General features: G+C 47.2%; 2 protein-coding genes across 2 annotated transcripts in view; both read left to right on the forward strand.

The window, feature by feature from the left end:
• The first annotated feature begins 768 nt into the window (after nucleotides 1-768).
• elp6 (elongator acetyltransferase complex subunit 6) lies at nucleotides 769-13,245 on the forward strand. Its single transcript, XM_088084858.1, has 7 exons — nucleotides 769-1,078; nucleotides 1,183-1,261; nucleotides 6,236-6,306; nucleotides 7,808-7,932; nucleotides 8,402-8,600; nucleotides 9,276-9,437; nucleotides 12,758-13,245. Exons 1-7 carry the CDS (start codon nucleotides 1,025-1,027, stop codon nucleotides 12,881-12,883), a joined length of 816 nt encoding a protein of 271 aa, XP_087940984.1. The 5' UTR covers nucleotides 769-1,024; the 3' UTR covers nucleotides 12,884-13,245.
• Nucleotides 13,246-14,018: 773 nt separating this feature from the next.
• Nucleotides 14,019-22,010, forward strand: part of scap (SREBF chaperone) — a 36,406-nt gene continuing 28,414 nt past the window's right edge. The window contains exons 1-3 of the mRNA XM_042490194.2: nucleotides 14,019-14,230; nucleotides 20,732-20,932; nucleotides 21,683-21,803. Of these exons, the coding sequence (XP_042346128.1) occupies nucleotides 20,811-20,932; nucleotides 21,683-21,803 (243 nt within the window). The 5' untranslated portion in view covers nucleotides 14,019-14,230; nucleotides 20,732-20,810. The remainder of the gene's footprint in view (nucleotides 14,231-20,731; nucleotides 20,933-21,682; nucleotides 21,804-22,010) is intronic.

Below are 22,010 nucleotides of genomic sequence, written 5' to 3' on the forward strand. Positions count from 1 at the left end.
GAAGCTGAAAACCTCTGATAACATCAGTACATCAGTGTGTGTGTGTGTGTGTGTGTGTGTGTGTGTGTGTGTGTGTGTGTGTGTGTGTGTGTGTCCCGATCACAGGGTCCCACCAGCAGGAGGCAGCAGAGAGTCTGCAGCTCCACTGGAAAACATCAAGAAGAAGAAGTCACCACGTGCAAACGAAGATCGTCTATGACCAAGGAGACCACTCTGTCACAGACCAGGAGACGCACATGGAGATGCTCCCAGTCCTCAAGCAGAGTACATTTGTCGAACAAATAATAATGATAATAATAAGAATAATAATAATGATAATAATAATAATAATAATAATAATAATAATAATAATAATAATAATAATAAACCAGCATATGAATCTTATAGGAAGTAAACCTTGTGCTGTTCTTCTTTAAAATGATTGATGGTGGTCGTCAGTACATGCTGGGGCTTTATGAACATGTATCACAGACAATATACAATATATACAGTCCATCAGCATATACACTATCACAAACTGTATATAATTTATACAGTCTTTGATACATATACAGTAAATCCACTTTCACAGACAAGATGCTTCACATGACCAATCTGTATGTCATTTTTATTTATTTAAGTTTTATTAAGCTCTGTTAGGCATCTCGTGTCTATTAATTTAAGCACAAAGTGTGCCACCGTGTGAAAAGTGTCAAAAGTTATCCTGAAAAATGCCAAAGTCAGGCTTCTGGCATGGCAGCGCCAGCAGGATTGTGCTGTCGGAGCAGAGTGAGACCTCCTGTCTAATGTGACTCCTCTTTGTTAGCATGCAGCAGCCGTTAGCTCAGCAACTAACTGATCTGGGAGCAGGCTGCAGTTTGTGCGGGATTTAAGGGTTAAACGTGAATGTCCTCAGTCAGACCTGAGTCTGCGGGAGATCTCAGCTGATCACAGCTGATCATAGCTGATTTCGGCTGATCACAGATCGATATTTCAGACTGTGGCAATTTATTAACGCTCCGGTTAGCTCGCGCTGACGTTAGCCATGTTTACAGAGCTCAACAGCATCTTAAACACCTGTCCGGATAGCGTCACACAGGTGAGAACAGTCACAGCACACACGTCAGTATTAACATGTGACACGCAGCGTGCTTAACGTGTGTGTGTGTGTGTGTGTGTGTGTGTGCGCGCACGCGTGTGCAGGGAGAGTTTGTGCTGCTGTCAGACAGACGGAGTGACGCCTCCTTCCTCATCCACCACTTCCTGACTCTGTACCTGAGAGGTGAGTCACATCACCTGTCACAGTGTGACACAGGTGACTCAGGTGTGTTGAAAACTCTGAGTGTGTTAACCCTGAAATGAGAGAAACTCTGTTATCTGTTCCAGAAAGAGTTAAGTCAAACTCTGAGTCAGTCACCATGGTAACTGACTGTGAACATAACCTGCTCGCTGGCAGGTTTTCTAGATGAAACACAGAGCAAACTGAGCAAACTGTCAGACACTGATTGTCCGTATTTTTGCAATCTGACCGATATCAAAGCAGAATTATTTCGCAGCGTCTTAGGTCAGGAGAGGATTTACAGATCTCGATTGGATGTGCTCTCATTCCTGACGAATTTTTGTTATAACAGCACAGTTTTTTATTACACTGAATCATTCATCTCAGTGACATTCTGCAGCCGCACATATCTAATCTCACACAGCGCCTCTCTGCTGGCTCAGTTTAACAAACATTATTTTATAATTAGTATTTTATTGAATTTTCAGTTACACAACACCAAGATTTTAGTCTACAAATAAATGACTCCGGTCCGGATAAAATAAATTAAAATAAAAAAGAAAATTCCATCCATCCATCCATCCATTTTCTTCCGCTTATCCGGGGTCGGGTCGCGGGGGCAGCAGCCTAAGCAGGGAAACCCAGACTTCCCTCTCCCCGGCCACTTCATCCAGCTCTTCCCGGGGGACCCCGAGGCGTTCCCAGGCCAGCTGAGAGACGTAGTCTCTCCAGCGTGTCCTGGGTCTTCCCCGGGGCCTCCTACCGATGGGACGTGCCCTGAACACCTCACCAGGGAGGCGTCCTGGAGGCATCCTAATTAGATGCCCGAGCCACCTCATCTGGCTCTTCTCAATGCGGAGGAGCAGCGGCTCTACTCTGAGCTCCTCCCGGATGACCGAGCTTCTCACCCTATCTCTAAGGGAGAGCCCAGCCACCCTACGGAGGAAACTCATTTCGGCCGCTTGTACCCGCGATCTTGTTCTTTCGGTCACTACCCAAAGCTCATGACCATAGGTGAGGGTAGGAACGAAGATCGACTGGTAAATCGAGAGCTTTGCCTTTCGGCTCAGCTCCCTCTTCACCAAGACAGACCGGTGCAGAGTCCGCATTACTGCAGATGCTGCACCGATCCGCCTGTCGATCTCCCGTTCCATCCTTCCCTCACTCGTGAACAAGACCCCGAGGTACTTAAACTCCTCCACTTGGGGCAGGACTTCATCCCCGATGAAGCCAACAGGACCACATCATCTGCAAAGAGCAGAGACCTAATCCTGAGGTCACCAAACCGGACCCCCTCAACACCCTGGCTGCGCCTAGAAATTCTGTCCATAAAAGTTATGAACAGAATCGGTGACAAAGGTCATCCCTGGCGGAAGCCAACTCTCACCGAAACGAAGTTCGACTTACTGCCGGCAATGCGGACCAAGCTCCGGCACCGGTCATACAGGGAACGGACAGCCCGTATCAGGGAGTCTGAAACCCCATATTCCCGGAGAACCCCCCACAGGACTCCCCGAGGGACACGGTCGAATGCCTTCTCCAAGTCCACAAAGCACATGTGGACTGGTTGGGCAAACTCCCAAGCACCCTCAAGGATCCTGCCAAGGGTCCAGAGCTGGTCCACAGTTCCACGACCGGGGCGAAAACCGCATTGCTCCTTCTGAATCCGGGGTTCGACTATCCGGCGGACCCTCCTCTCTAGTACCCCCGAATAGACCTTACCAGGGAGGCTGAGGAGTGTGATCCCCCTGTAGTTGGAACACACCCTCCGGTCCCCCTTCTTGAAAAGAGGGACCACCACCCCAGTCTGCCATTCCAAGGGCACTGCCCCCGATGTCCACGCAATGTTGCAGAGTCGTGTCAGCCACGACAGCCCCACAACATCCAGGGCCTTGAGGAACTCCGGGCGGACCTCGTCCACCCCCGGGGCCCTGCCACCGAGGAGCTTTTTGACCACCTCGGTAACCTCAGCCCCAGAGATAGAGGAGCCCACCCCCGGGTCCCCAGGCCCTGCTTCCCCAACGGAAGGCGTGTCGGTGGGATTGAGGAGGTCTTCGAAGTATTCCTTCCATCGATCCACAACGTCCCGAGTCGAAGTCAGCAGCGCCCCGTCGCCACCATACACAGTGTTGACGGAGTACTGTTTCCCCCTCCTGAGACGCCGGATGGTGGTCCAGAACCTCTTCGGAGCCGTCCGGAAGTTGTTTTCCATGGCCTCGCCGAACTCCTCCCATGCCCGGGTTTTCGCCTTGGCGACCGCCGCCGCCACACTCCGCTTGGCCTGCGGTACCTGTCTGCTGCCTCCGGAGTCCCACAGGCCAAGAAGACCCGATAGGACTCCTTCTTCAGCTTGACGGCACCCCTTACCGCCGGTGTCCACCAGCGGGTTCGGGTGTTGCTGCCCCGACAGGCACCAACCACCTTACGGCCACAGCACCGGTCAGCCGCCTCAGTAATGGAGGCAGGGAACACGGCCCACTCGGACTCAATGTCCCCAGCCTCCCCTGGGACATGGTCGAAGCTCTTCTGGAGGTGGGAGTTGAAGCTCCTTCTGACGGGAGGTTCTGCCAGACGTGCTCTTCTGGAGGTGGGAGTTGAAGCTCCTTCTGATGGGAGGTTCTGCCAGACGTTCCCAGCAGACCCTCACAATGCGTTTGGGTCTGCCAGGTCTGACCGGCGTCCTCTCCCACCATCGGAGCCAACTCACCACCAGGTGAGTGTCCAAGACATATGGCCGCAAGTCCAACGATACGACTACAAAGTCGATCATTGAACTGCGGCCTAGGGTGTCCTGACGCCAAGTGCGCATATGGACACCCTTATGCTTGAACATGGTGTTCGTTATGGACAATCTGTGGCGAGCACAGAAGTCCAATAACAAAACACCACTCGGGTTCAGATCGGGGGGGGCCATTCCTCCCGATCACGCCCCTCCAGGTCTCACTGTCATTGCCAATGTGAGCGTTGAAGTCCCCCAGCAGAACGAGGGAGTCCCCAGAAGGAGCACTCTCCAGCACCCCCTCTAAGGACTCCAAAAAGGGTGGATACTCTGAACTGCTGTTTGGACCATAGGCACAAACAACAGTCAGGATCCGTCCCCCAACCCGAAGGCGGAGGGAGGCTACCCTCTCATTCACCGGGGTAAACTCCAACGTGCAGGCACCGAGCCGGGGGGCAATAAGTATTGCCACCCCTGCCCGGCGCCTCTCACCAGTGGCAACTCCAGAGTGGAAGAGAGTCCATCCCCTCTCAAGAAGACTGGTTCCGGAGCCCAAGCCGTGCGTCGAGGTGAGGCCGGCTATATCTAGTCGGAACTTCTCAACCTCGCGCACCAGCTCAGGCTCCTTCCCCACCAGAGAGGTGACATTCCACGTCCCCAGAGCTAGCTTCTGCAGCCGAGGATCGGACCGCCAAGGTCCCCGCCTTCGGCTGCCGCCCAGCTCACATTGCACCTGACCCCTACGGCCCCTCCTACGGGTGGTGAGCCCACGGGAAGGAGGTCCCATGTCACCTCTTCGGGCTGTGCCCGGCCGGGCCCCATGGGTAAAGGCCCGGCCACCAGGCGCTCGCCATCGAGCCCCACCCCCAGGCCTGGCTCCAGGGGGGGGCCCCGGTGACCCGCGTCCGGGCGAGGGGAACTCCGAACCATTGATTGACGTCATCATAGGGGTCTTGTGAGCTACACTTTGTCTGGTCCCTCCCCTAGGACCTGTTTGCCATGGGTGACCCTACCAGGGGCATGAAGCCCCCGACATCTGAGCTCCTAGGATCACTGGGACACGCAAACCCCTCCACCACGATAAGGTGGTAGCTCAGGGAGGGGAAAAAAAAAATAATAGAAAATTAATATATTAAAAACAATAAATTAAAACAAATCTCCAATAATAAATTAAATTTAAAAATCATCCAAAAAGCTCAAATACCAGCTTAAAATAAAAGACAGTAAACCAAATCAATAATAAATATCAGTGAATAAAAGTCCCGTGCCCACACGTGTGTCACCATAATCTAACCCACAATCATCACAGTAACTCTCAGGCCCATAAACAAAGCTCCTGTGGTGTTTTTGCTGTGAGCTTTATATCAATATTAAATATGAATGTCCTCAGCAGGACATGAGTCCAGAGGACATTTATGTGTCCAAACAGCATCCTGTTGGCCTTTAAACGACTACACGTTCAAACGGCCGCCGAACGAAGATTTACTCCGTTTAACGTCAAATACGAATCAAACCAAAGTGAGGTCGGCCCACGATCACGGCGGAGTGAAATCCGTCGACCTTTCTGAACGATGTTTTTATAGATTTCATTTTCAGCTGCTTCAGAGAGCGTTTTCCCCCTGAGGGCCTGAACCCAGATGAAGACCAGCATTTATTCTCTCCCTCACTGCTTCACCTGCACGCCGCCGTTTTAATAAAGCGCGCTTAGTGTTCGCTCGACGCACGCGTGCGTTCAAACGTACGCGTTGACACAGACGACACGGTGGTGATTTTCTCCCATGATGCTTTTCTCTCCGTAGCTGCTGCAGCTGTTACTTTTCTTCCTAAATATGAGCTCGTGTTCTCCGTAGGCAGCACGAGCTTCTCGAGCTCCGACGGGCTCCAGGAGCTCGGTTTCTGTTTCTCGGCAGTCGCTGCGGTGAATCGAGGTATCGGGGCTCCGTTGATGACGGCTTTTTATCGAGGTCCTGAACTCAGAGTGAACATGCTCAGAGCTGATTGGACAGATTCAGATCAGCTGATCTGGACCCCAAAACTCAGAGTTTCTCATCTCAGAGTTCAGAGTCACACTCAGAGTCTGATCAGCCTCCTCTCTGTAGAATAGAATAGAATAGAATAGAATAGAATATTCCTTTATTGATCCCCCATTGGGGGAAATTTCAAATGTTACAGCAGCATGAAAAACCACCAGGTGTGTTTATGTTAGGTGTGTTTATCTCAGGTGTGTGTGTGTGTGTGTGTGTGTGTGTGTGTTGCAGCGGGCTGCAGGGTTTGGTTCGTGGCTCTGGTTCAGTCCTTCAATCACTACAGCGCCATCAGCCAGAGACTGGTGAGTCATTTATGTGTTCATCATTCATCACTTTGAGGGAATTTCGTCAAATTTGGCACAAACGTCCACTTGGACTCAACCATGAACTGATCAGAGTTTGGTCAAAGGTCAAGGTGACCTCACAAAGCACATTTTTGGCCATTTGGCTCAGTGTGAGTTATAAAACACATGAGAAGAGAAGTCACAGTAACACACCGTCCCAGGTGAACAGGTTTTTGGCAAACTAAGACTGCACGAAGAAAAAAAGAGGAAAAAAAAGATGAATATGTACCATTGACATCCCATAATATAATATATAACAAAGAGACAGTGTCAGAGACGCTGCTTCGCATTTCACGTCAGACTTTATTAAACGGCCACAGAGGAACATGTGACGGCAGCACAGTCTGCAGAGAGTCGACCCCGAACTGCCACCATCACCCGCTCTCACGGAGTCAGGACCAGGCTGCGTCCTGATTGGATGGAGCCGCTGCGTGACTCTCTGACAGCTCACAGCTGAGCGAGATTAACGAGATAAAAACTGGAAACTCCCACATCATCCAACACAAGTCCCCCAAAAACTCCATCATCCAACACAAGTCAAAAAACTCCCACATGCCGTGACTGCAGCACAGCTGCAGCTCGGCTGAGAGAATGTGGTCAGTTACCTGCTGAGGCAGAGCGCACCTGTCCACCTGCACCTCCGTCTGCAGCCACCAGCTTCCAGGGTGGACCTGCACGTCTAAAAGTGTCCGTCCACGCGTCTCCTTCCTGACCAGGACTCCTGTCAGCTTACAGCATCTGTGTCCTGCCTGCGCTGTCATCACTCTGACGATCGCTGAGCAGTCAGCTGATCACAACCAAAAAAAAAACAGTCACATGATCAATCGGCTGTTCACAACAATCAGTCACATGGTCAGTCAGCTGATCACAACAACAACAACAACAACCAGTCACATGATCAGCCATGTGCTGATGTGTCCATTTCTCTTCAATCTGTTAGAACACTCTGAATGACCACACCGAAACTGTCCCTCAGGGTGTGTCCTCAGAGTGTGTCCTCAGAGTATCCCCTCTGTGCGTCCTCAGGGTGTGTCCTCAGAGTATCCCCTCTGTGCATCCTCAGGGTGTGTCCTCAGAGTTTCCCCTCTGTGCGTCCTCAGGGTGTGTCCTCAGAGTATCCCCTCTGTGCGTCCTCAGGGTGTGTCCTCAGAGTATCCCCTCTGTGCGTCCTCAGGGTGTGTCCTCAGAGTTTCCCCTCTGTGCGTCCTCAGGGTGTGTCCTCAGAGTATCCCCTCTGTGCGTCCTCAGGGTGTGTCCTCAGAGTATCCCCTCTGTGCGTCCTCAGGGTGTGTCCTCAGAGTTTCCCCTCTGTGCATCCTCAGGGTGTGTCCTCAGAGTATCCCCTCTGTGCGTCCTCAGGGTGTGTCCTCAGAGTATCCCCTCTGTGTGTCCTCTAGGAGTGTCCCGTCTATGTGTCCTCAGGGTGTGTCTTCAGTGTGTCCCCTCTGTCTGTCCTCAGGGTGTGAGTGCAGTCCAGGCGAGGGACAGGGGACAACTGGTCTTCCTGGAGGGTCTGAAGGAGTGTCTGTCTGTGTTGGTCCCTGAGGACAATGGGACAGGAGATGGACCCCTGGACTTCCTCAGGTACCTCTCTTGTCCTCACCTTTCCACTCTGTGTGTGACATCATTGTTTATTTGTCACCACGATATAAACAAATGACATCACAGTTTGTTTACAAACAGTCAGAATGTTTTCATCAGTCTGTCTGTGTCCCTGCCTCTGTCCCCTCTGTGTCCTTGTGTCTGTCTCTCTGTCTGTGTCTGTCTCTCTGTGTCCTTGTGTCTGTCTCTTTGTCCGTCTCTGTCTCTGTGTGCCTGTTTCTGTCTCTCTGTGTCCCTGTTTCTCTGTGTCTGTCTCTCTGTCTGTCTCTGTGTCTCTCCTTATGTGTCTGTCTCTCTCTGTCTGTCTGTGTCCCTGTCTCTGTGTCTGTCTCTGTCCTTCTGTCTGTCTGTCTATCTGTCTCTGTGTCTGTCTGTCTATCTCTGTATCTGTCTTCTTGTCTGTCTCTGTCTATCCCTGTGTCTGACTCTCTGTCTGTCTCTGTGTCTTCAGGGATTCCGCTGTGGGACTGAGGAGTCTGTACCAGTTTGTCCAATCCAGTGTGAGTGTTCCTGATGGTGGGCGGGGACAGTGGGGTCCCCCAGTGCTGCTGGTGGACGACCTCAGTGTCCTGCTGAGTCTTGGGGTGGACGTCAACAACCTGCTGGACTTCAGTCACTACTGCCGAGCCACTGTCTGCTCCCAGAGACAGGTGAGAGACATAGACAGACAGAGACAGGGACAGAGACAGGTGAGAGACACAGACAGACAGAGACAGAGGGAGTGGACTGCAGGGTTTGGGTGATGATGAATGAACCTGTTTTAAATTAATTGTTAAAACCCATTTTTGCTTGCTTTCATGATGTCGTCTTTATTTATTTATTTATCTTTTGATTTTACCTTTTTAATTTGTTTGATCTGTTTTATTTCCTGTTTTCTTTTCATTTGACCTTTTGAACCTGTTTTATTTTCTTTTATTTCTTTTAATTGTACCTTTTACATTTGTTTTATCTGTTTTATTTTCTTTTATTTTACCTTTTCAATTTGTTTGATCTGTTTTATTTTATTTTATTTCTGCTTTGAGTGCTTTCATTGTGTCTGTTGTTGTTGTTTTTCATCTATTTTATGCTGACAATATGCATCCTGCCTCCTGCATTATTTGTCCTGGTCATAAGTTTTGTCCTGGTCTCTGTCTTAGTTTGGTCTCTCTTGTGTCTTGTGTCTTGCGTCTTGTGTTGGACTGTCTGACTGTCTTTTTTTTTTTTTGTCACATGATTTCTGCTTTGCTCTGTTTGTCAAAGCACTTTGTTAACTCTGTTATTAAAGAAAACATTTATATAAAGTTGTTGTTGTTGTTGTTGTTGTTATGAGTTCACTGTGCCTGCAGGGTAACGTGGTGATGCTGGTCCGCTGTGATGAGGAGGAAGAGGAGGAGGATGCTGCTGATGAAGGCTCAGAGAGACTCCTGACAGGTCTGACCCACCAGAGCAGCCTCATGCTGCACGTACAGGGTCTCCCCACCGGATACTGCAGGGACATACACGGACAGGTGAGTCTGATTCAACATGAAACACACACACACACATACACACACACACACACACACACACACACACACACACAGACACACACAGGTTAGTCTGATTCAACATGAAACACACACAGACACAAACACACACACACACACACACACACACACACACACACACACACACACACAGACACACAGGTGAGTCTGACTCAACATGAAACACACACACACACACAAACACACACACACATACATACACACACACACACAGACACACACAGGTGAGTCTGACTCAACATGAAACACACACACACACACAGACACACACAGGTGAGTCTGGTTCAACATGAAACACAGACACACACACACAGACACACACAGGTGAGTCTGATTCAACATGAAATACACACACACACAGACACACACAGGTGAGTCTGACTCAACATGAAACACACACACACACAGGTGAGTCTGACTCAACATGAAACACACACACAGGTGAGTCTGACTCAACATGAAACACACACACACACAGGTGAGTCTGACTCAACATGAAACACACACACAGGTGAGTCACATGTTGTGTTACAGGTGGTAAACAGGTGTTGTTGTTGTGTTACAGGTGGTAAACAGGTGTTGTGTTACAGGTGGTAAACAGGTGTTGTTGTGTTACAGGTGGTAAACAGGTGTTGTTGTTGTGTTACAGGTGGTAAACAGGTGTTGTTGTGTTACAGGTGGTAAACAGGTGTTGTTGTGTTACAGGTGGTAAATAGGTGTTGTTGTTGTGTTACAGGTGGTAAACAGGTGTTGTTGTGTTACAGGTGGTAAACAGGTGTTGTGTTACAGGTGGTAAACAGGTGTTGTTGTGTTACAGGTGGTAAACAGGTGTTGTTGTGTTACAGGTGGTAAATAGGTGTTGTTGTTGTGTTACAGGTGGTAAACAGGTGTTGTTGTGTTACAGGTGGTAAACAGGTGTTGTGTTACAGGTGGTAAACAGGTGTTGTGTTACAGGTGGTAAACAGGTGTTGTTGTTGTGTTACAGGTGGTAAACAGGTGTTGTTGTTGTTGTGTTACAGGTGGTAAACAGGTGTTGTTGTGTTACAGGTGGTAAACAGGTGTTGTTGTGTTACAGGTGGTAAACAGGTGTTGTTGTGTTACAGGTGGTAAACAGGTGTTGTTGTGTTACAGGTGGTAAACAGGTGTTGTTGTGTTACAGGTGGTAAATAGGTGTTGTTGTTGTGTTACAGGTGGTAAACAGGTGTTGTTGTTGTGTTACAGGTGGTAAACAGGTGTTGTGTTACAGGTGGTAAACAGGTGTTGTTGTGTTACAGGTGGTAAACAGGTGTTGTTGTTGTGTTACAGGTGGTAAACAGGTGTTGTTGTTGTGTTACAGGTGGTAAACAGGTGTTGTTGTGTTACAGGTGGTAAACAGGTGTTGTTGTTGTGTTACAGGTGGTAAACAGGTGTTGTGTTACAGGTGGTAAACAGGTGTTGTTGTGTTACAGGTGGTAAACAGGTGTTGTTGTTGTGTTACAGGTGGTAAACAGGTGTTGTTGTTGTGTTACAGGTGGTAAACAGGTGTTGTTGTGTTACAGGTGGTAAACAGGTGTTGTTGTGTTACAGGTGGTAAACAGGTGTTGTTGTTGTGTTACAGGTGGTAAACAGGTGTTGTTGTGTTACAGGTGGTAAACAGGTGTTGTTGTTGTGTTACAGGTGGTAAACAGGTGTTGTGTTACAGGTGGTAAACAGGTGTTGTTGTGTTACAGGTGGTAAACAGGTGTTGTTGTTGTGTTACAGGTGGTAAACAGGTGTTGTTGTTGTGTTACAGGTGGTAAACAGGTGTTGTTGTGTTACAGGTGGTAAACAGGTGTTGTTGTGTTACAGGTGGTAAACAGGTGTTGTTGTTGTGTTACAGGTGGTAAACAGGTGTTGTTGTGTTACAGGTCGTAAACAGGTGTTGTTGTTGTGTTACAGGTGGTAAAGACTTAGACTTAGACTTAGACACGTTTATTTATCCCACTTGTGGGAAATTCACTTGTCACAGCAGCTGTGTGTACAGAAAAAAATATATAAAAATATCAATATATACAAAATATAAAATATACAATAGTGCAAAATATAGGCATGTATCAAGGAAAACAAAAAATGTACAGGTTGTAAATACAAAAGTCAGAGAGTGCAACTTTTGATTGTAGTGAGTCCAGGTTATTGTTGGCTCAGGCTGGTGTTGTATAGCCTGATGGCCGATGGAAGGAAGGACCTGCGGTGGCGTTCCTTCCTGCAGCGTGGGTACCGCAGTCTGCTGCTGAAGGAGCTGCTCAGGTCTCCCACAGTCTCATGAAGGGGGTGAGAGGGGTTGTCCATGATGGATGTCAGCTTGGCCAACATCCTCCTCTCACCCACCTCCTCGATGGAGTCCAGGGGACAGTCCGAGACTGAGCCGGCCCTCCTGACCAGCTTGTTCAGCCTCTTCCTGTCCCACTCTGTGCTTCCACTGCCCCAGCAGACCACAGCATAGGAGATGGCTGATGCCACCACCGAGTCATAAAATGTCCTTAACAGAGTCCTGCTCACACCGAAGGACCTCAGTCTCCTCAGCAGGTGGAGACGACTCTGGCCCTTCCTGTACAGGACATCTGTATTGTGTGCCCAGTCCAGTTTGTTGTTGAGGTGAACACCCAGGTACCTGTACTTCTCCACGATCTCAATGTCCAGGCCCTGGATGTTCACCGGTGCAGGCTGAGGTGGTCTCCTCCTGAAGTCAATCACCACCTCCTTTGTCTTGCTGGCATTGATGCTCAGGTAGTTCCGTTCGCACCAGCAGACAAAGGAGGTGATGACCTCCCTGTACTCCAGCTCGTCCCCCTCTGACACACATCCAACGATGGCTGTGTCATCGGAGAACTTCTGGATGTGGCAGCTGTCAGTATTGTGGGTGAAGTCTGATGTGTACAGTGTAAACAGGAACGGGGAGAGCACTGTACCCTGTGGAGCCCCCGTGCTGCAGACTACCACATTCGACACACAGTCGCTGAGCCTCACATACTGCGGTCTGTTGGTGAGGTAGTCGATGGTCCATGCAGCCAGGTGACGGTCGACCCCGGCTCCCTCCAGCTTTCCCCTGAGCAGGGCAGGCTGGATGGTGTTGAAAGCACTGGAGAAGTCAAAGAACATGACTCTCACAGTGCTCCCGGGGCCCTCCAGGTGCGAAAGTGACCGGTGCAGCAGGTAGATGACGGCGTCGTCCACACCGATGCCCGGCCTGTACGCGAACTGCACAGGCTGGGCAGGTGTTGTTGTGTTACAGGTGGTAAACAGGTGTTGTTGTTGTGTTACAGGTAGAGGTGTCCTGGAGGCGGAGGCGAGCTGATGGTCAGCAGCCGCAGAAGAAACTCTTCCAGTACAAAGTCCACGATAAAGGAGCGTCCTTCTTTGCTCCAGGGACGTCCAGCGCCGTCCTCTAGTCCCACCTGTGGACATATTTGTTTTTACATGTCAAAACTGACTGTTTGAATATGAGCACACCACACACACACACACACACACACACACACACACACACACACACACACACACACACACACACACACACACACACACACACACACACACACACGTAGAGCACATATACAGCCACAGCCCAGCTGTTCCACTGGGATGCTCCCAGTCTGGGTGTCAGAGCGTCTGGAGGACAGACTCGCTGATCGCACAGGGTTAGGGTTCACTCGTGTCAGTGACATCATCAGGACCCGCCCCCAATGTTCAGAAATGAATGCAGGTGTAAATGTGTGTATAAATAATAAATAAATATGTCTAAAGGACTGTTCTTTGTTTGTCAGGGGAGAGTGTGGCTGTTTGTTTGGGTTTTTTTACATTCCCCAAAGCTACAAATATTTTTCCCTGAGCCCTCAGAGTGACTCGAGTGTTTATCCCACATGATGTTTTCAAGCACTGTCAGAAATGTGAAAATCCCAAAATCCCACAATAACTTCTGTTTTCACTGTTTCCGCCTGTGATAAATGGGTTCATTTTAGTGATTTTCATTTTGGAGGGCCTGCTGGTTTGGAAGGCACATTTTCTCAAAAACCACCCAAAAATTATAAAGGAAAAAAGCAACAATTTTTAGACCACGCCCCACCCCCAACATTTTTAAAGACAAAAATTTTACATTTTTTAAGACAAATTTGGCAATTTACTTTTTCTTAAAATGTTTAGTGATTTAAAAAAAAACTTTTGGTGAGTTTAATTTCCCACAAACCATCTGTGAAATCGACTCTCTTAAATCTGTTGGACATTAATGGAAATTAAAGGACATGAGTGGACTGTGGACCAGTAAAGAGGGGACACTGGGATCTGCTCATAGGATCACAACATGATGATAAAGAAAAATAAAGTCTGATGAAACAGGATGAATGTGGCTCGTCTTTACATAAAACATGTTGCTGCTGTTGTTTGTTGCTACTGTTGTTTGTTGCTGCTGTTGTTTGTTGCTGCTGCTGTTGTTTGTTGCTGCTGCTGTTTGTTGTTGCTGTGTGTGGACAGCAGAGGTCGCTCTATCCTGCCTCGTGTCCTCTCCGGTCCCGTGTCTCCTCCCCGCAGGGTCAGGGGTCAGAGGTCAGAGGTCTGTGTGGCTCTGACAGCCAGCAGCTCTGAGCGCTGCTGCATGTTAGCATATGTGTTAGCATCAACCGAGCATCACTGAGGAACTGTCAGCTGACAGCTCACCTGTACACCCACAGACACACCCGAGGACACACAGAAACACCTGAGGATCGGGTAGAGACAGACACACCTGAGCAAAGTTTGTCCAGGTGAGTGTGTGGACAGATGAAAGCTGTTAGCGTTAGCTGCTGCGGTTAGCTCGGTTTGTGTCGGAGCTGTTGGACAGGTGTGGACAGGTGTCTGTGGTCTCAGCTTTATCGTCTCATCATCTCGTCCAACATGATCCGGTTCACCACCGACCCTCACTGTTAATGTGTGGATTCATATTGTAGATTCCGGAGGAGCTAACGGGGCTAACAGCATGCTATCGTTAGCTCGTTGTGTGTTTGGGACAGTCTGGTCCCTGCAGGTGTCCTCTGAGGCTCCGAGCTGCTGGAATAAGTGTGGACAGGTGTCCGTGGTGCTGTCTGTGGTGTCAGCTTAATGGTTTCATTATCTAGACCAAAATGAGGAGAAAAATCAGATCAGAGCCCGAAACAAACCGGAACACCATCACTGAGCTAACCGATGCTAACAACGCTAATGTAGCTGCTAACTGACGTGTTAGCTTCGCAGTGACAGGCTGATAATCTGCGGCTCACGCACACTAAACTAACGTCAAACTAACGTTAAAGTAACGTCAGGATAACACTAAGCCAACAGTGAGCTCCGGGGACAAACAGTAGCCTCACAGGCAATGTCTAAACACACGCTGCTGATACCCGAAGGAGCTAACGGAGCTAACTGCATGCTTACGTTAGCCCGGTGCTAACACAGGTGTCTGCAGGTACAAAACGTGACGTTGTAATCCTCTGGTGTGACGTCACAGGACGTCGAGTAACGTTAGTATTTATTCAGTGACCGGAAACATTTGGGATGATAAAATGTTATCCGTTATATCCGCTTTTCATAAAGTGTATATGTTAGCAAGCAACAAGGCTAACGTTAGCAGCTTCAACTTCAACTTTTCACACAGTCACCCGAGTTTAGGGACTGTTTTGTATTTATCAGAGGAAAGGGACTGTTGGTTATTTATCTCAGTTCTCACTTGTTACCTGGCCGCTGTCTGGCTGTTACCTGGTTATTTTCTGGTTGTTGGCTGGTTGTTACCTGGTTATTTTCTGGCTGTTACCTGGCTGTTACCTGGTTATTTTCTGGCTGTTACCTGGTTGTTACCTGGCTGTTACTTGGTTATTTTCTGGTTGTTACCTGGTTATTTTCTGGTTGTTACCTGGCTGTTACCTGGTTATTTTCTGGTTGTTACCTGGCTGTTACCTGGTTATTTTCTGGTTGTTACCTGGCTGTTACCTGGTTATTTTCTGGTTGTTACCTGGCTGTTACTTGGTTATTTTCTGGTTGTTACCTGGTTATTTTCTGGTTGTTACCTGGCTGTTACCTGGTTATTTTCTGGTTGTTTCCTGGCTGTTACCTGGCTGTTACCTGGTTATTTTCTGGTTGTTACCTGGCTGTTACCTGGTTATTTTCTGGTTGTTACCTGGCTGTTACCTGGCTGTTACCTGGTTATTTTCTGGCTGTTACCTGGTTGTTACCTGGCTGTTACTTGCTTATTTTCTGGTTGTTACCTGGCTGTTACCTGGTTATTTTCTGGTTGTTACCTGGCTGTTACCTGGTTATTTTCTGGTTGTTACCTGGCTGTTACCTGGTTATTTTCTGGTTGTTACCTGGCTGTTACCTGGTTATTTTCTGGTTGTTTCCTGGCTGTTACCTGGCTGTTACCTGGTTATTTTCTGGTTGTTACCTGGTTATTTTCTGGTTGTTACCTGGCTGTTACCTGGTTATTTTCTGGTTGTTACCTGGTTGTTACTTGGCTGTTACCTGGTTATTTTCTGGTTGTTACCTGGCTGTTACCTGGTTATTTTCTGGTTGTTACCTGGTTGTTACCTGGCTGTTACCTGGCTGTTACCTGGTTATTTTCTGGTTGTTACCTGGTTGTTACCTGGCTGTTACCTGGCTGTTACCTGGCTGTTACCTGGTTATTTTCTGGTTGTTACCTGGCTGTTACCTGGTTGTTACCTGGCTGTTACCTGGTTATTTTCTGGTTGTTACCTGGCTGTTACCTGGTTATTTTCTGGTTGTTACCTGGCTGTTTCCTGGTTATTTTCTGGTTGTTACCTGGCTGTTACCTGGTTGTTACTCTGAATTCCTATCTGAATTCTCTGAGCTTATGTCAAGTTATGTGCTTAAATTAAATATCATAAGGGATTTTAACATTCACATGGATATTAATAGAGGATATTACCAGAAAATATCAGGTCTGCTGAGAGTCTGAGTTCTTTTAAGTCAAGGTTAAAGACTCACCTGTTCACTGCTGCCTTTGGCTAAAAGGCTTTTTACTTTTTAAATTTTATATTTTTCTTTGAAACTCTGCATTGCAACTCTTATTTTAATATATGTGTTTTTATATTTTTGGGTTTTATCTGTTGTTTTCCTACTTGCTGTTTTTAATCACCTTTTACATGCTTCTTTTATAATGTTTTAAATGTGTTTCTTTTCCCCCCGTTGTTGTATTTCAGTGTTCTGTGTGAAGCACCTTGAATTGCCTTGTTGCTGAAATGTGCTATACAAATAAACTTGCCTTGCCTTGCCTTAATAATAATAGCCTTAGTGCTGCTTTCTCCACACTTTTGGATTCAGTTGGCTTCAGTCAGTGTTCACAGACCCACCCACAGCTACGCCCTCACCCTAGATCTTGCCCTTGCATACAGCATCGATATTGAAGATTTATTAGACTTTTCTAAGAATCCCGCTCTGTCAAGCCATTATTTAATAACTTCCAATTTTTTATTACTCAATTACATGCCTCTCTACAAGAGTTACTATCCTAGATGTATGTCCGATGATGCAGTAGCTAAATTTAATTGATCCTTCTGCATTGACCTCATTACCATGCCTAACAGTAACTAAGAATGCTTTTACTAATTTAAGTCCATCCATCCATTTTCTTCCGCTTATCCGGGGTCGGGTCGCGGGGGCAGCAGCCTAAGCAGGGAAGCCCAGACTTCCCTCTCCCCGGCCATTTCGTCCAGCTCTTCCCGGGGGATCCCGAGGCGTTCCCAGGCCCCAGGTTCCCAAATTATAACTATTGGAGATAAAATCCATCACCTCTAGCCCTTAACTGACCTGACCCCCGATTCAGGTAGCTTGGATATGGCAGCAAGGCCTGTAGTTTATTTGGACCGATTTTCCCCATTGACCTTCAGCGACTTGATTTCTGCATCGAAGCCATCAACATGCCTGTTAGACCCCATCCTAACTAGGCTACTTAAGAAAGTCTTACCCTTAATTGACAACTCTTTGTCAGATATAATCAGTGCGTCATTATTAACGGGCGATGTACCTCAGTCTTTTAAAGTATCTGTCATTAAACCTCTTCTAAAGAAGCCCACTCTCAATCCTGAGGTTTTAGCGAACTACAGACCGATATCTAATCTCCCCTTTATTTCTAAAATCCTTGAGAGAGTGGTTGCTCATCAACTCTGTGACTTTCTCCAAGATAAAGGATATCTATTCTAAGGATATCATTTCTGTAGATGGCATTACCTTGTCCTCTAGAACACATGTAAGGAACCTCAGAGTTTTATTTGATCAAGATCAAGATCTTTTGCCTCCCATAAAAAACAAACTTCAAGGACGGCTTTCTTTCACTTGCACAACATCACAAAAATTAGACATATCCTGTCCCAAACAGATGCTGAAAAATCAGTACATGCATTTGTCACCTCTAGGCTGGATTACTGTAACTCCCTATTATTCGGTTGCTCCAACAAATCTCTTAGGTCTCTCCAACTGGTGCAGAACGCTGCTGCTCGTGTTCTAACGGGAACCAAGAAAAGGGATCATATTTCTCCTGTTTCAGCTTCTTTGCACTGGCTCCCTCTGAAATCCAGGATTATTGATGTTATTGATCAGTGTCTCACTGTAGTTTGTCTTCCTGTCAGAGACAGACTGAGACAGAGACAGAGACAGAGGCAAAGACAGACAGAGATAGACAGACAGCGACAGGCAGAGACAGACAGACAGAAACAGACAGTGATAGACAGCGGCAGAGAGAGACACAGACAGACAGAGGCAAAGACAGACAGAGAGAGACAGAGGCAAAGACAGTCCGACAGAGGGGGAGGTGCAGCGGGGGGGTCTTTGAGCTGGCTGAGTTTCCGATGGGTTAAATCCAGATTAGCTGAGTGACGGAAACGCTGCTGAGCAGCATCAGGTGTGTTCGTCTTCTCAGTACACAGACTGACAGCAGGGACATGGAGGACCTGGACCTGGACCAGGACTTTGAGAGTGTTCTGTTCTGCATTGAGCAGAGAGACTTCAGTCTGTCTTCACAGGACAATGTTCATTTCTAACTGATCAATCAATCAGTAATTGATTTTCTAATGAACTGATGATTTTTTGGGTGGTTTCTCATGTGGATTGAAATCAAGTAGTTAGTATTGATCCACAGTGCGTTCTGAGTCAGCTGACATCACGTGACACAGATAGACGGGTTGCCACGACAATGGAGCCCTTAAATCTGTGAATATTTCTCCTCATTGATCCCTGAAAGGACCCTCAGTTTGTGCTTCCTGTTCTGCTGTCCAATCACAGCAGGCCGTCCTCACCTACTGTGATGGACGAGTGGCGTGTTTGCTGTTCAGCCGGAGTGGCGTGTTTGCTGTTCAGCCGGAGTGGCGTGTTGTGGACCGTGTGGAATGCGTCCACGCCTCTCTGTGTGTTGATTGAGCCGTGTGTCAGAGTGCCGGCTGCGGGACGCTGAGTGTGATTGAGGAGTTAGTTCTTAAAAAAGTGACCCTAAGGGGTTAATACAGGTGTGATGACTGACCCCGCCCCCACAGGACAGCAGACAGAGATGGTGTCCTTTATGTCCACGTGTTGTGTCCCTAATTATGTCCAACATTTGTAGTTTTTATTAACGTGATTGTTCATGTCCAGGTGTGTGTGATGTACCTGTCCTTGTGGTGTGTATATGTGTGTGTGTGTGTGTGTGTGTGTGTGTGTTGTGTGTATTATGCGATGTGTGTGTTGTGTGTATTATGGGATGTGTGTGTTGTGTGTATTATGCGATGTGTGTGTTGTGTGTATTATGCAATGTGTGTGTCGTGTGTATTATGGGATGTGTGTGTTGTGTGTATTATGCGATGTGTGTGTTGTGTGTATTATGGGATATGTGTGTGTGTGTGTGTGATTTACTTGTGCAGGTGTGTATGTGTTTATGTATGTATGTGTCTGATGTACCTGTGCAGGTGTGTATGTTTATGTATGTATGTGTCTGATGTACCTGTGCAGGTGTGTATGTTTATGTATGATGTGTCTGATGTACCTGTGCAGGTGTGTATGTTTATGTATATATGTGTCTGATGTACCTGTGCAGGTGTGTATGTTTATGTATGATGTGTCTGATTACCTGTGCAGGTGTGTATGTGTTTATGTATGTATGTGTCTGATGTACCTGTGCAGGTGTGTATGTGTTTATGTATGTATGTGTCTGATGTACCTGTGCAGGTGTGTATGTGTTTATGTATGTATGTGTCTGATGTACCTGTGCAGGTGTGTATGTTTATGTATATATGTGTCTGATGTACCTGTGCAGGTGTGTATGTTTATGTATGTATGTGTCTGATGTACCTGTGCAGGTGTGTATGTTTATGTATGTATGTGTCTGATTACCTGTGCAGGTGTGTATGTGTTTATGTATGTATGTGTCTGATGTACCTGTGCAGGTGTGTATGTTTATGTATGTATGTGTCTGATTACCTGTGCAGGTGTGTATGTGTTTATGTATGTATGTGTCTGATGTACCTGTGCAGGTGTGTATGTTTATGTATGTATGTGTCTGATGTACCTGTGGAGGTGTGTATGTTTATGTATGTATGTGTCTGATTACCTGTGCAGGTGTGTATGTGTTTATGTATGTATGTATGTGTCTGATGTACCTGTGCAGGTGTGTATGTGTTTATGTATGTATGTGTCTGATGTACCTGTGCAGGTGTGTATATTTATGTATGTATGTGTCTGATGTACCTGTGCAGGTGTGTATGTTTATGTATGTATGTGTCTGATTACCTGTGCAGGTATGTATGTTTATGTATGTATGTGTCTGATGTACCTGTGGAGGTGTGTATGTTTATATATGTATGTGTCTGATTACCTGTGCAGGTGTGTATGTGTTTATGTATGTATGTGTCTGATGTACCTGTGCAGGTGTGTATGTTTATGTATGTATGTGTCTGATGTACCTGTGGAGGTGTGTATGTTTATGTATGTATGTGTCTGATTACCTGTGCAGGTGTGTATGTGTTTATGTATGTATGTATGTGTCTGATGTACCTGTGCAGGTGTGTATGTGTTTATGTATGTATGTGTCTGATGTACCTGTGCAGGTGTGTATATTTATGTATGTATGTGTCTGATGTACCTGTGCAGGTGTGTATGTTTATGTATGTATGTGTCTGATTACCTGTGCAGGTATGTATGTTTATGTATGTATGTGTCTGATGTACCTGTGGAGGTGTGTATGTTTATATATGTATGTGTCTGATTACCTGTGCAGGTGTGTCTTTGTAACGGTCAGGTGTCGTCCCCTGCAGGTCCCTGGATGCCCCACGGTGCTCCGTCCTCGGCCGCGCAGTGCTTTCTGATGGCCGGGAGTTGACCCCGCCCCTCAGGATGACGCTGCGTGAGCAGCTGAGAGAGAAGATCTCGGCGGCGTTTTACCGCCACGGGCTGCTGTGTGCCTCCTACCCGGTTCCCATCATCCTCTTCACCTCAGCCAGCATCCTCACATGCTGGTACGTCTCTCAGTGTGTCTCCAGTTCGGTGGAGCTCTGGCTCCAGCTGGATCATTAATGTGTATTGATCCGGTCTGTGATATCGAGCCAATCACAATCACAGCTGTTTATTTAAAATAACTTCGGGGTACAAAACCGCCACGTCACATCATATAATCAGAGGGCGCTGAGCAAACTCTGCCTTCATTGATTAGTTTGAAGTAAAAAAAATCAATATCAGTCAAAGCATACGCTATATTAACAGTACTTTCAGTGCTTTCCCTCGCTGTCAGACAGGCCTTACTGATGGGGATTTGAAGCTGTTTTCATTTTACTGAGAAAAATGGACATTTTACTGCACTGAACGGCCGAGCTGCTGCTCTCCCGCTGCCTCCGTCAGGTGCTGAGGAAGCTAAAGAGGAGACAACATTCAAACACAGTCAACACTCACACTCAGATTGAGTTTTTAGGTGGTTAAAATCTGTTTTGCTACGTCCACAGCAGGACATTGGGTAGCTGCTGTGCCGGTGTTGTGGGACTGTACTTTATTTATCATAGGAGGAAAGGGGAGGGGGACTTGTTATTTAAAATGAATGTAAAATACAAAAATACAACCATTTCAAACTGTATTTGAAATTATATTTTATATATTTTTTTATGAGGGTAAGGAAAAATGTTCAGAGAACTTCAGTATTTATTCTTTATTTTTTGTAAATTATTACTAATTTATCAGTCATTTCTTCTGAAGTTGCGTTGTCCTCTTCCTTGTAGCTACCCGCTACTGAGGCTCCCTCTGCCTGGGACCGGTCCTGTGGAGTTCACCACGGCAGTCAGAGACTACGGCGTCCCCTCACCGGAGCCCCAGGGAGACCTGGGAGAACGGCCCGACTGGGTGAGACACCACACACGCATCCCAAAATACACACAACACACACACACACATCCCATAATACACACAACACTCCCACACACACACACACACACACACATCCCATAATACACACAACACACACATCACATAACACACACACACACACACACACAGCACATCCCATAATATAAACAACACATATATACACGTGGACAAAATTGTTGGTAC

The sequence above is a fragment of the Plectropomus leopardus genome, chromosome 11, assembly GCF_026936395.1.
Source record: "Plectropomus leopardus strain MGB_pleo_1.0 chromosome 11, ASM2693639v1, whole genome shotgun sequence".
NCBI classification, from domain to species: Eukaryota; Metazoa; Chordata; class Actinopteri; order Perciformes; family Serranidae; genus Plectropomus; species Plectropomus leopardus.

Bases quoted from the DNA above. Each gene is read 5' to 3' on its own strand.
- elp6 (XM_088084858.1), top strand. From the start codon at position 1,025: ATGTTTACAGAGCTCAACAGCATCTTAAACACCTGTCCGGATAGCGTC. The intron at 1,079-1,182 runs GTGAGAACAGTC...ACGCGTGTGCAG, and splicing joins GTCCGGATAGCGTCACACAG to GGAGAGTTTGTGCTGCTGTC. The intron at 1,262-6,235 runs GTGAGTCACATC...TGTGTGTTGCAG, and splicing joins CCTGACTCTGTACCTGAGAG to CGGGCTGCAGGGTTTGGTTC.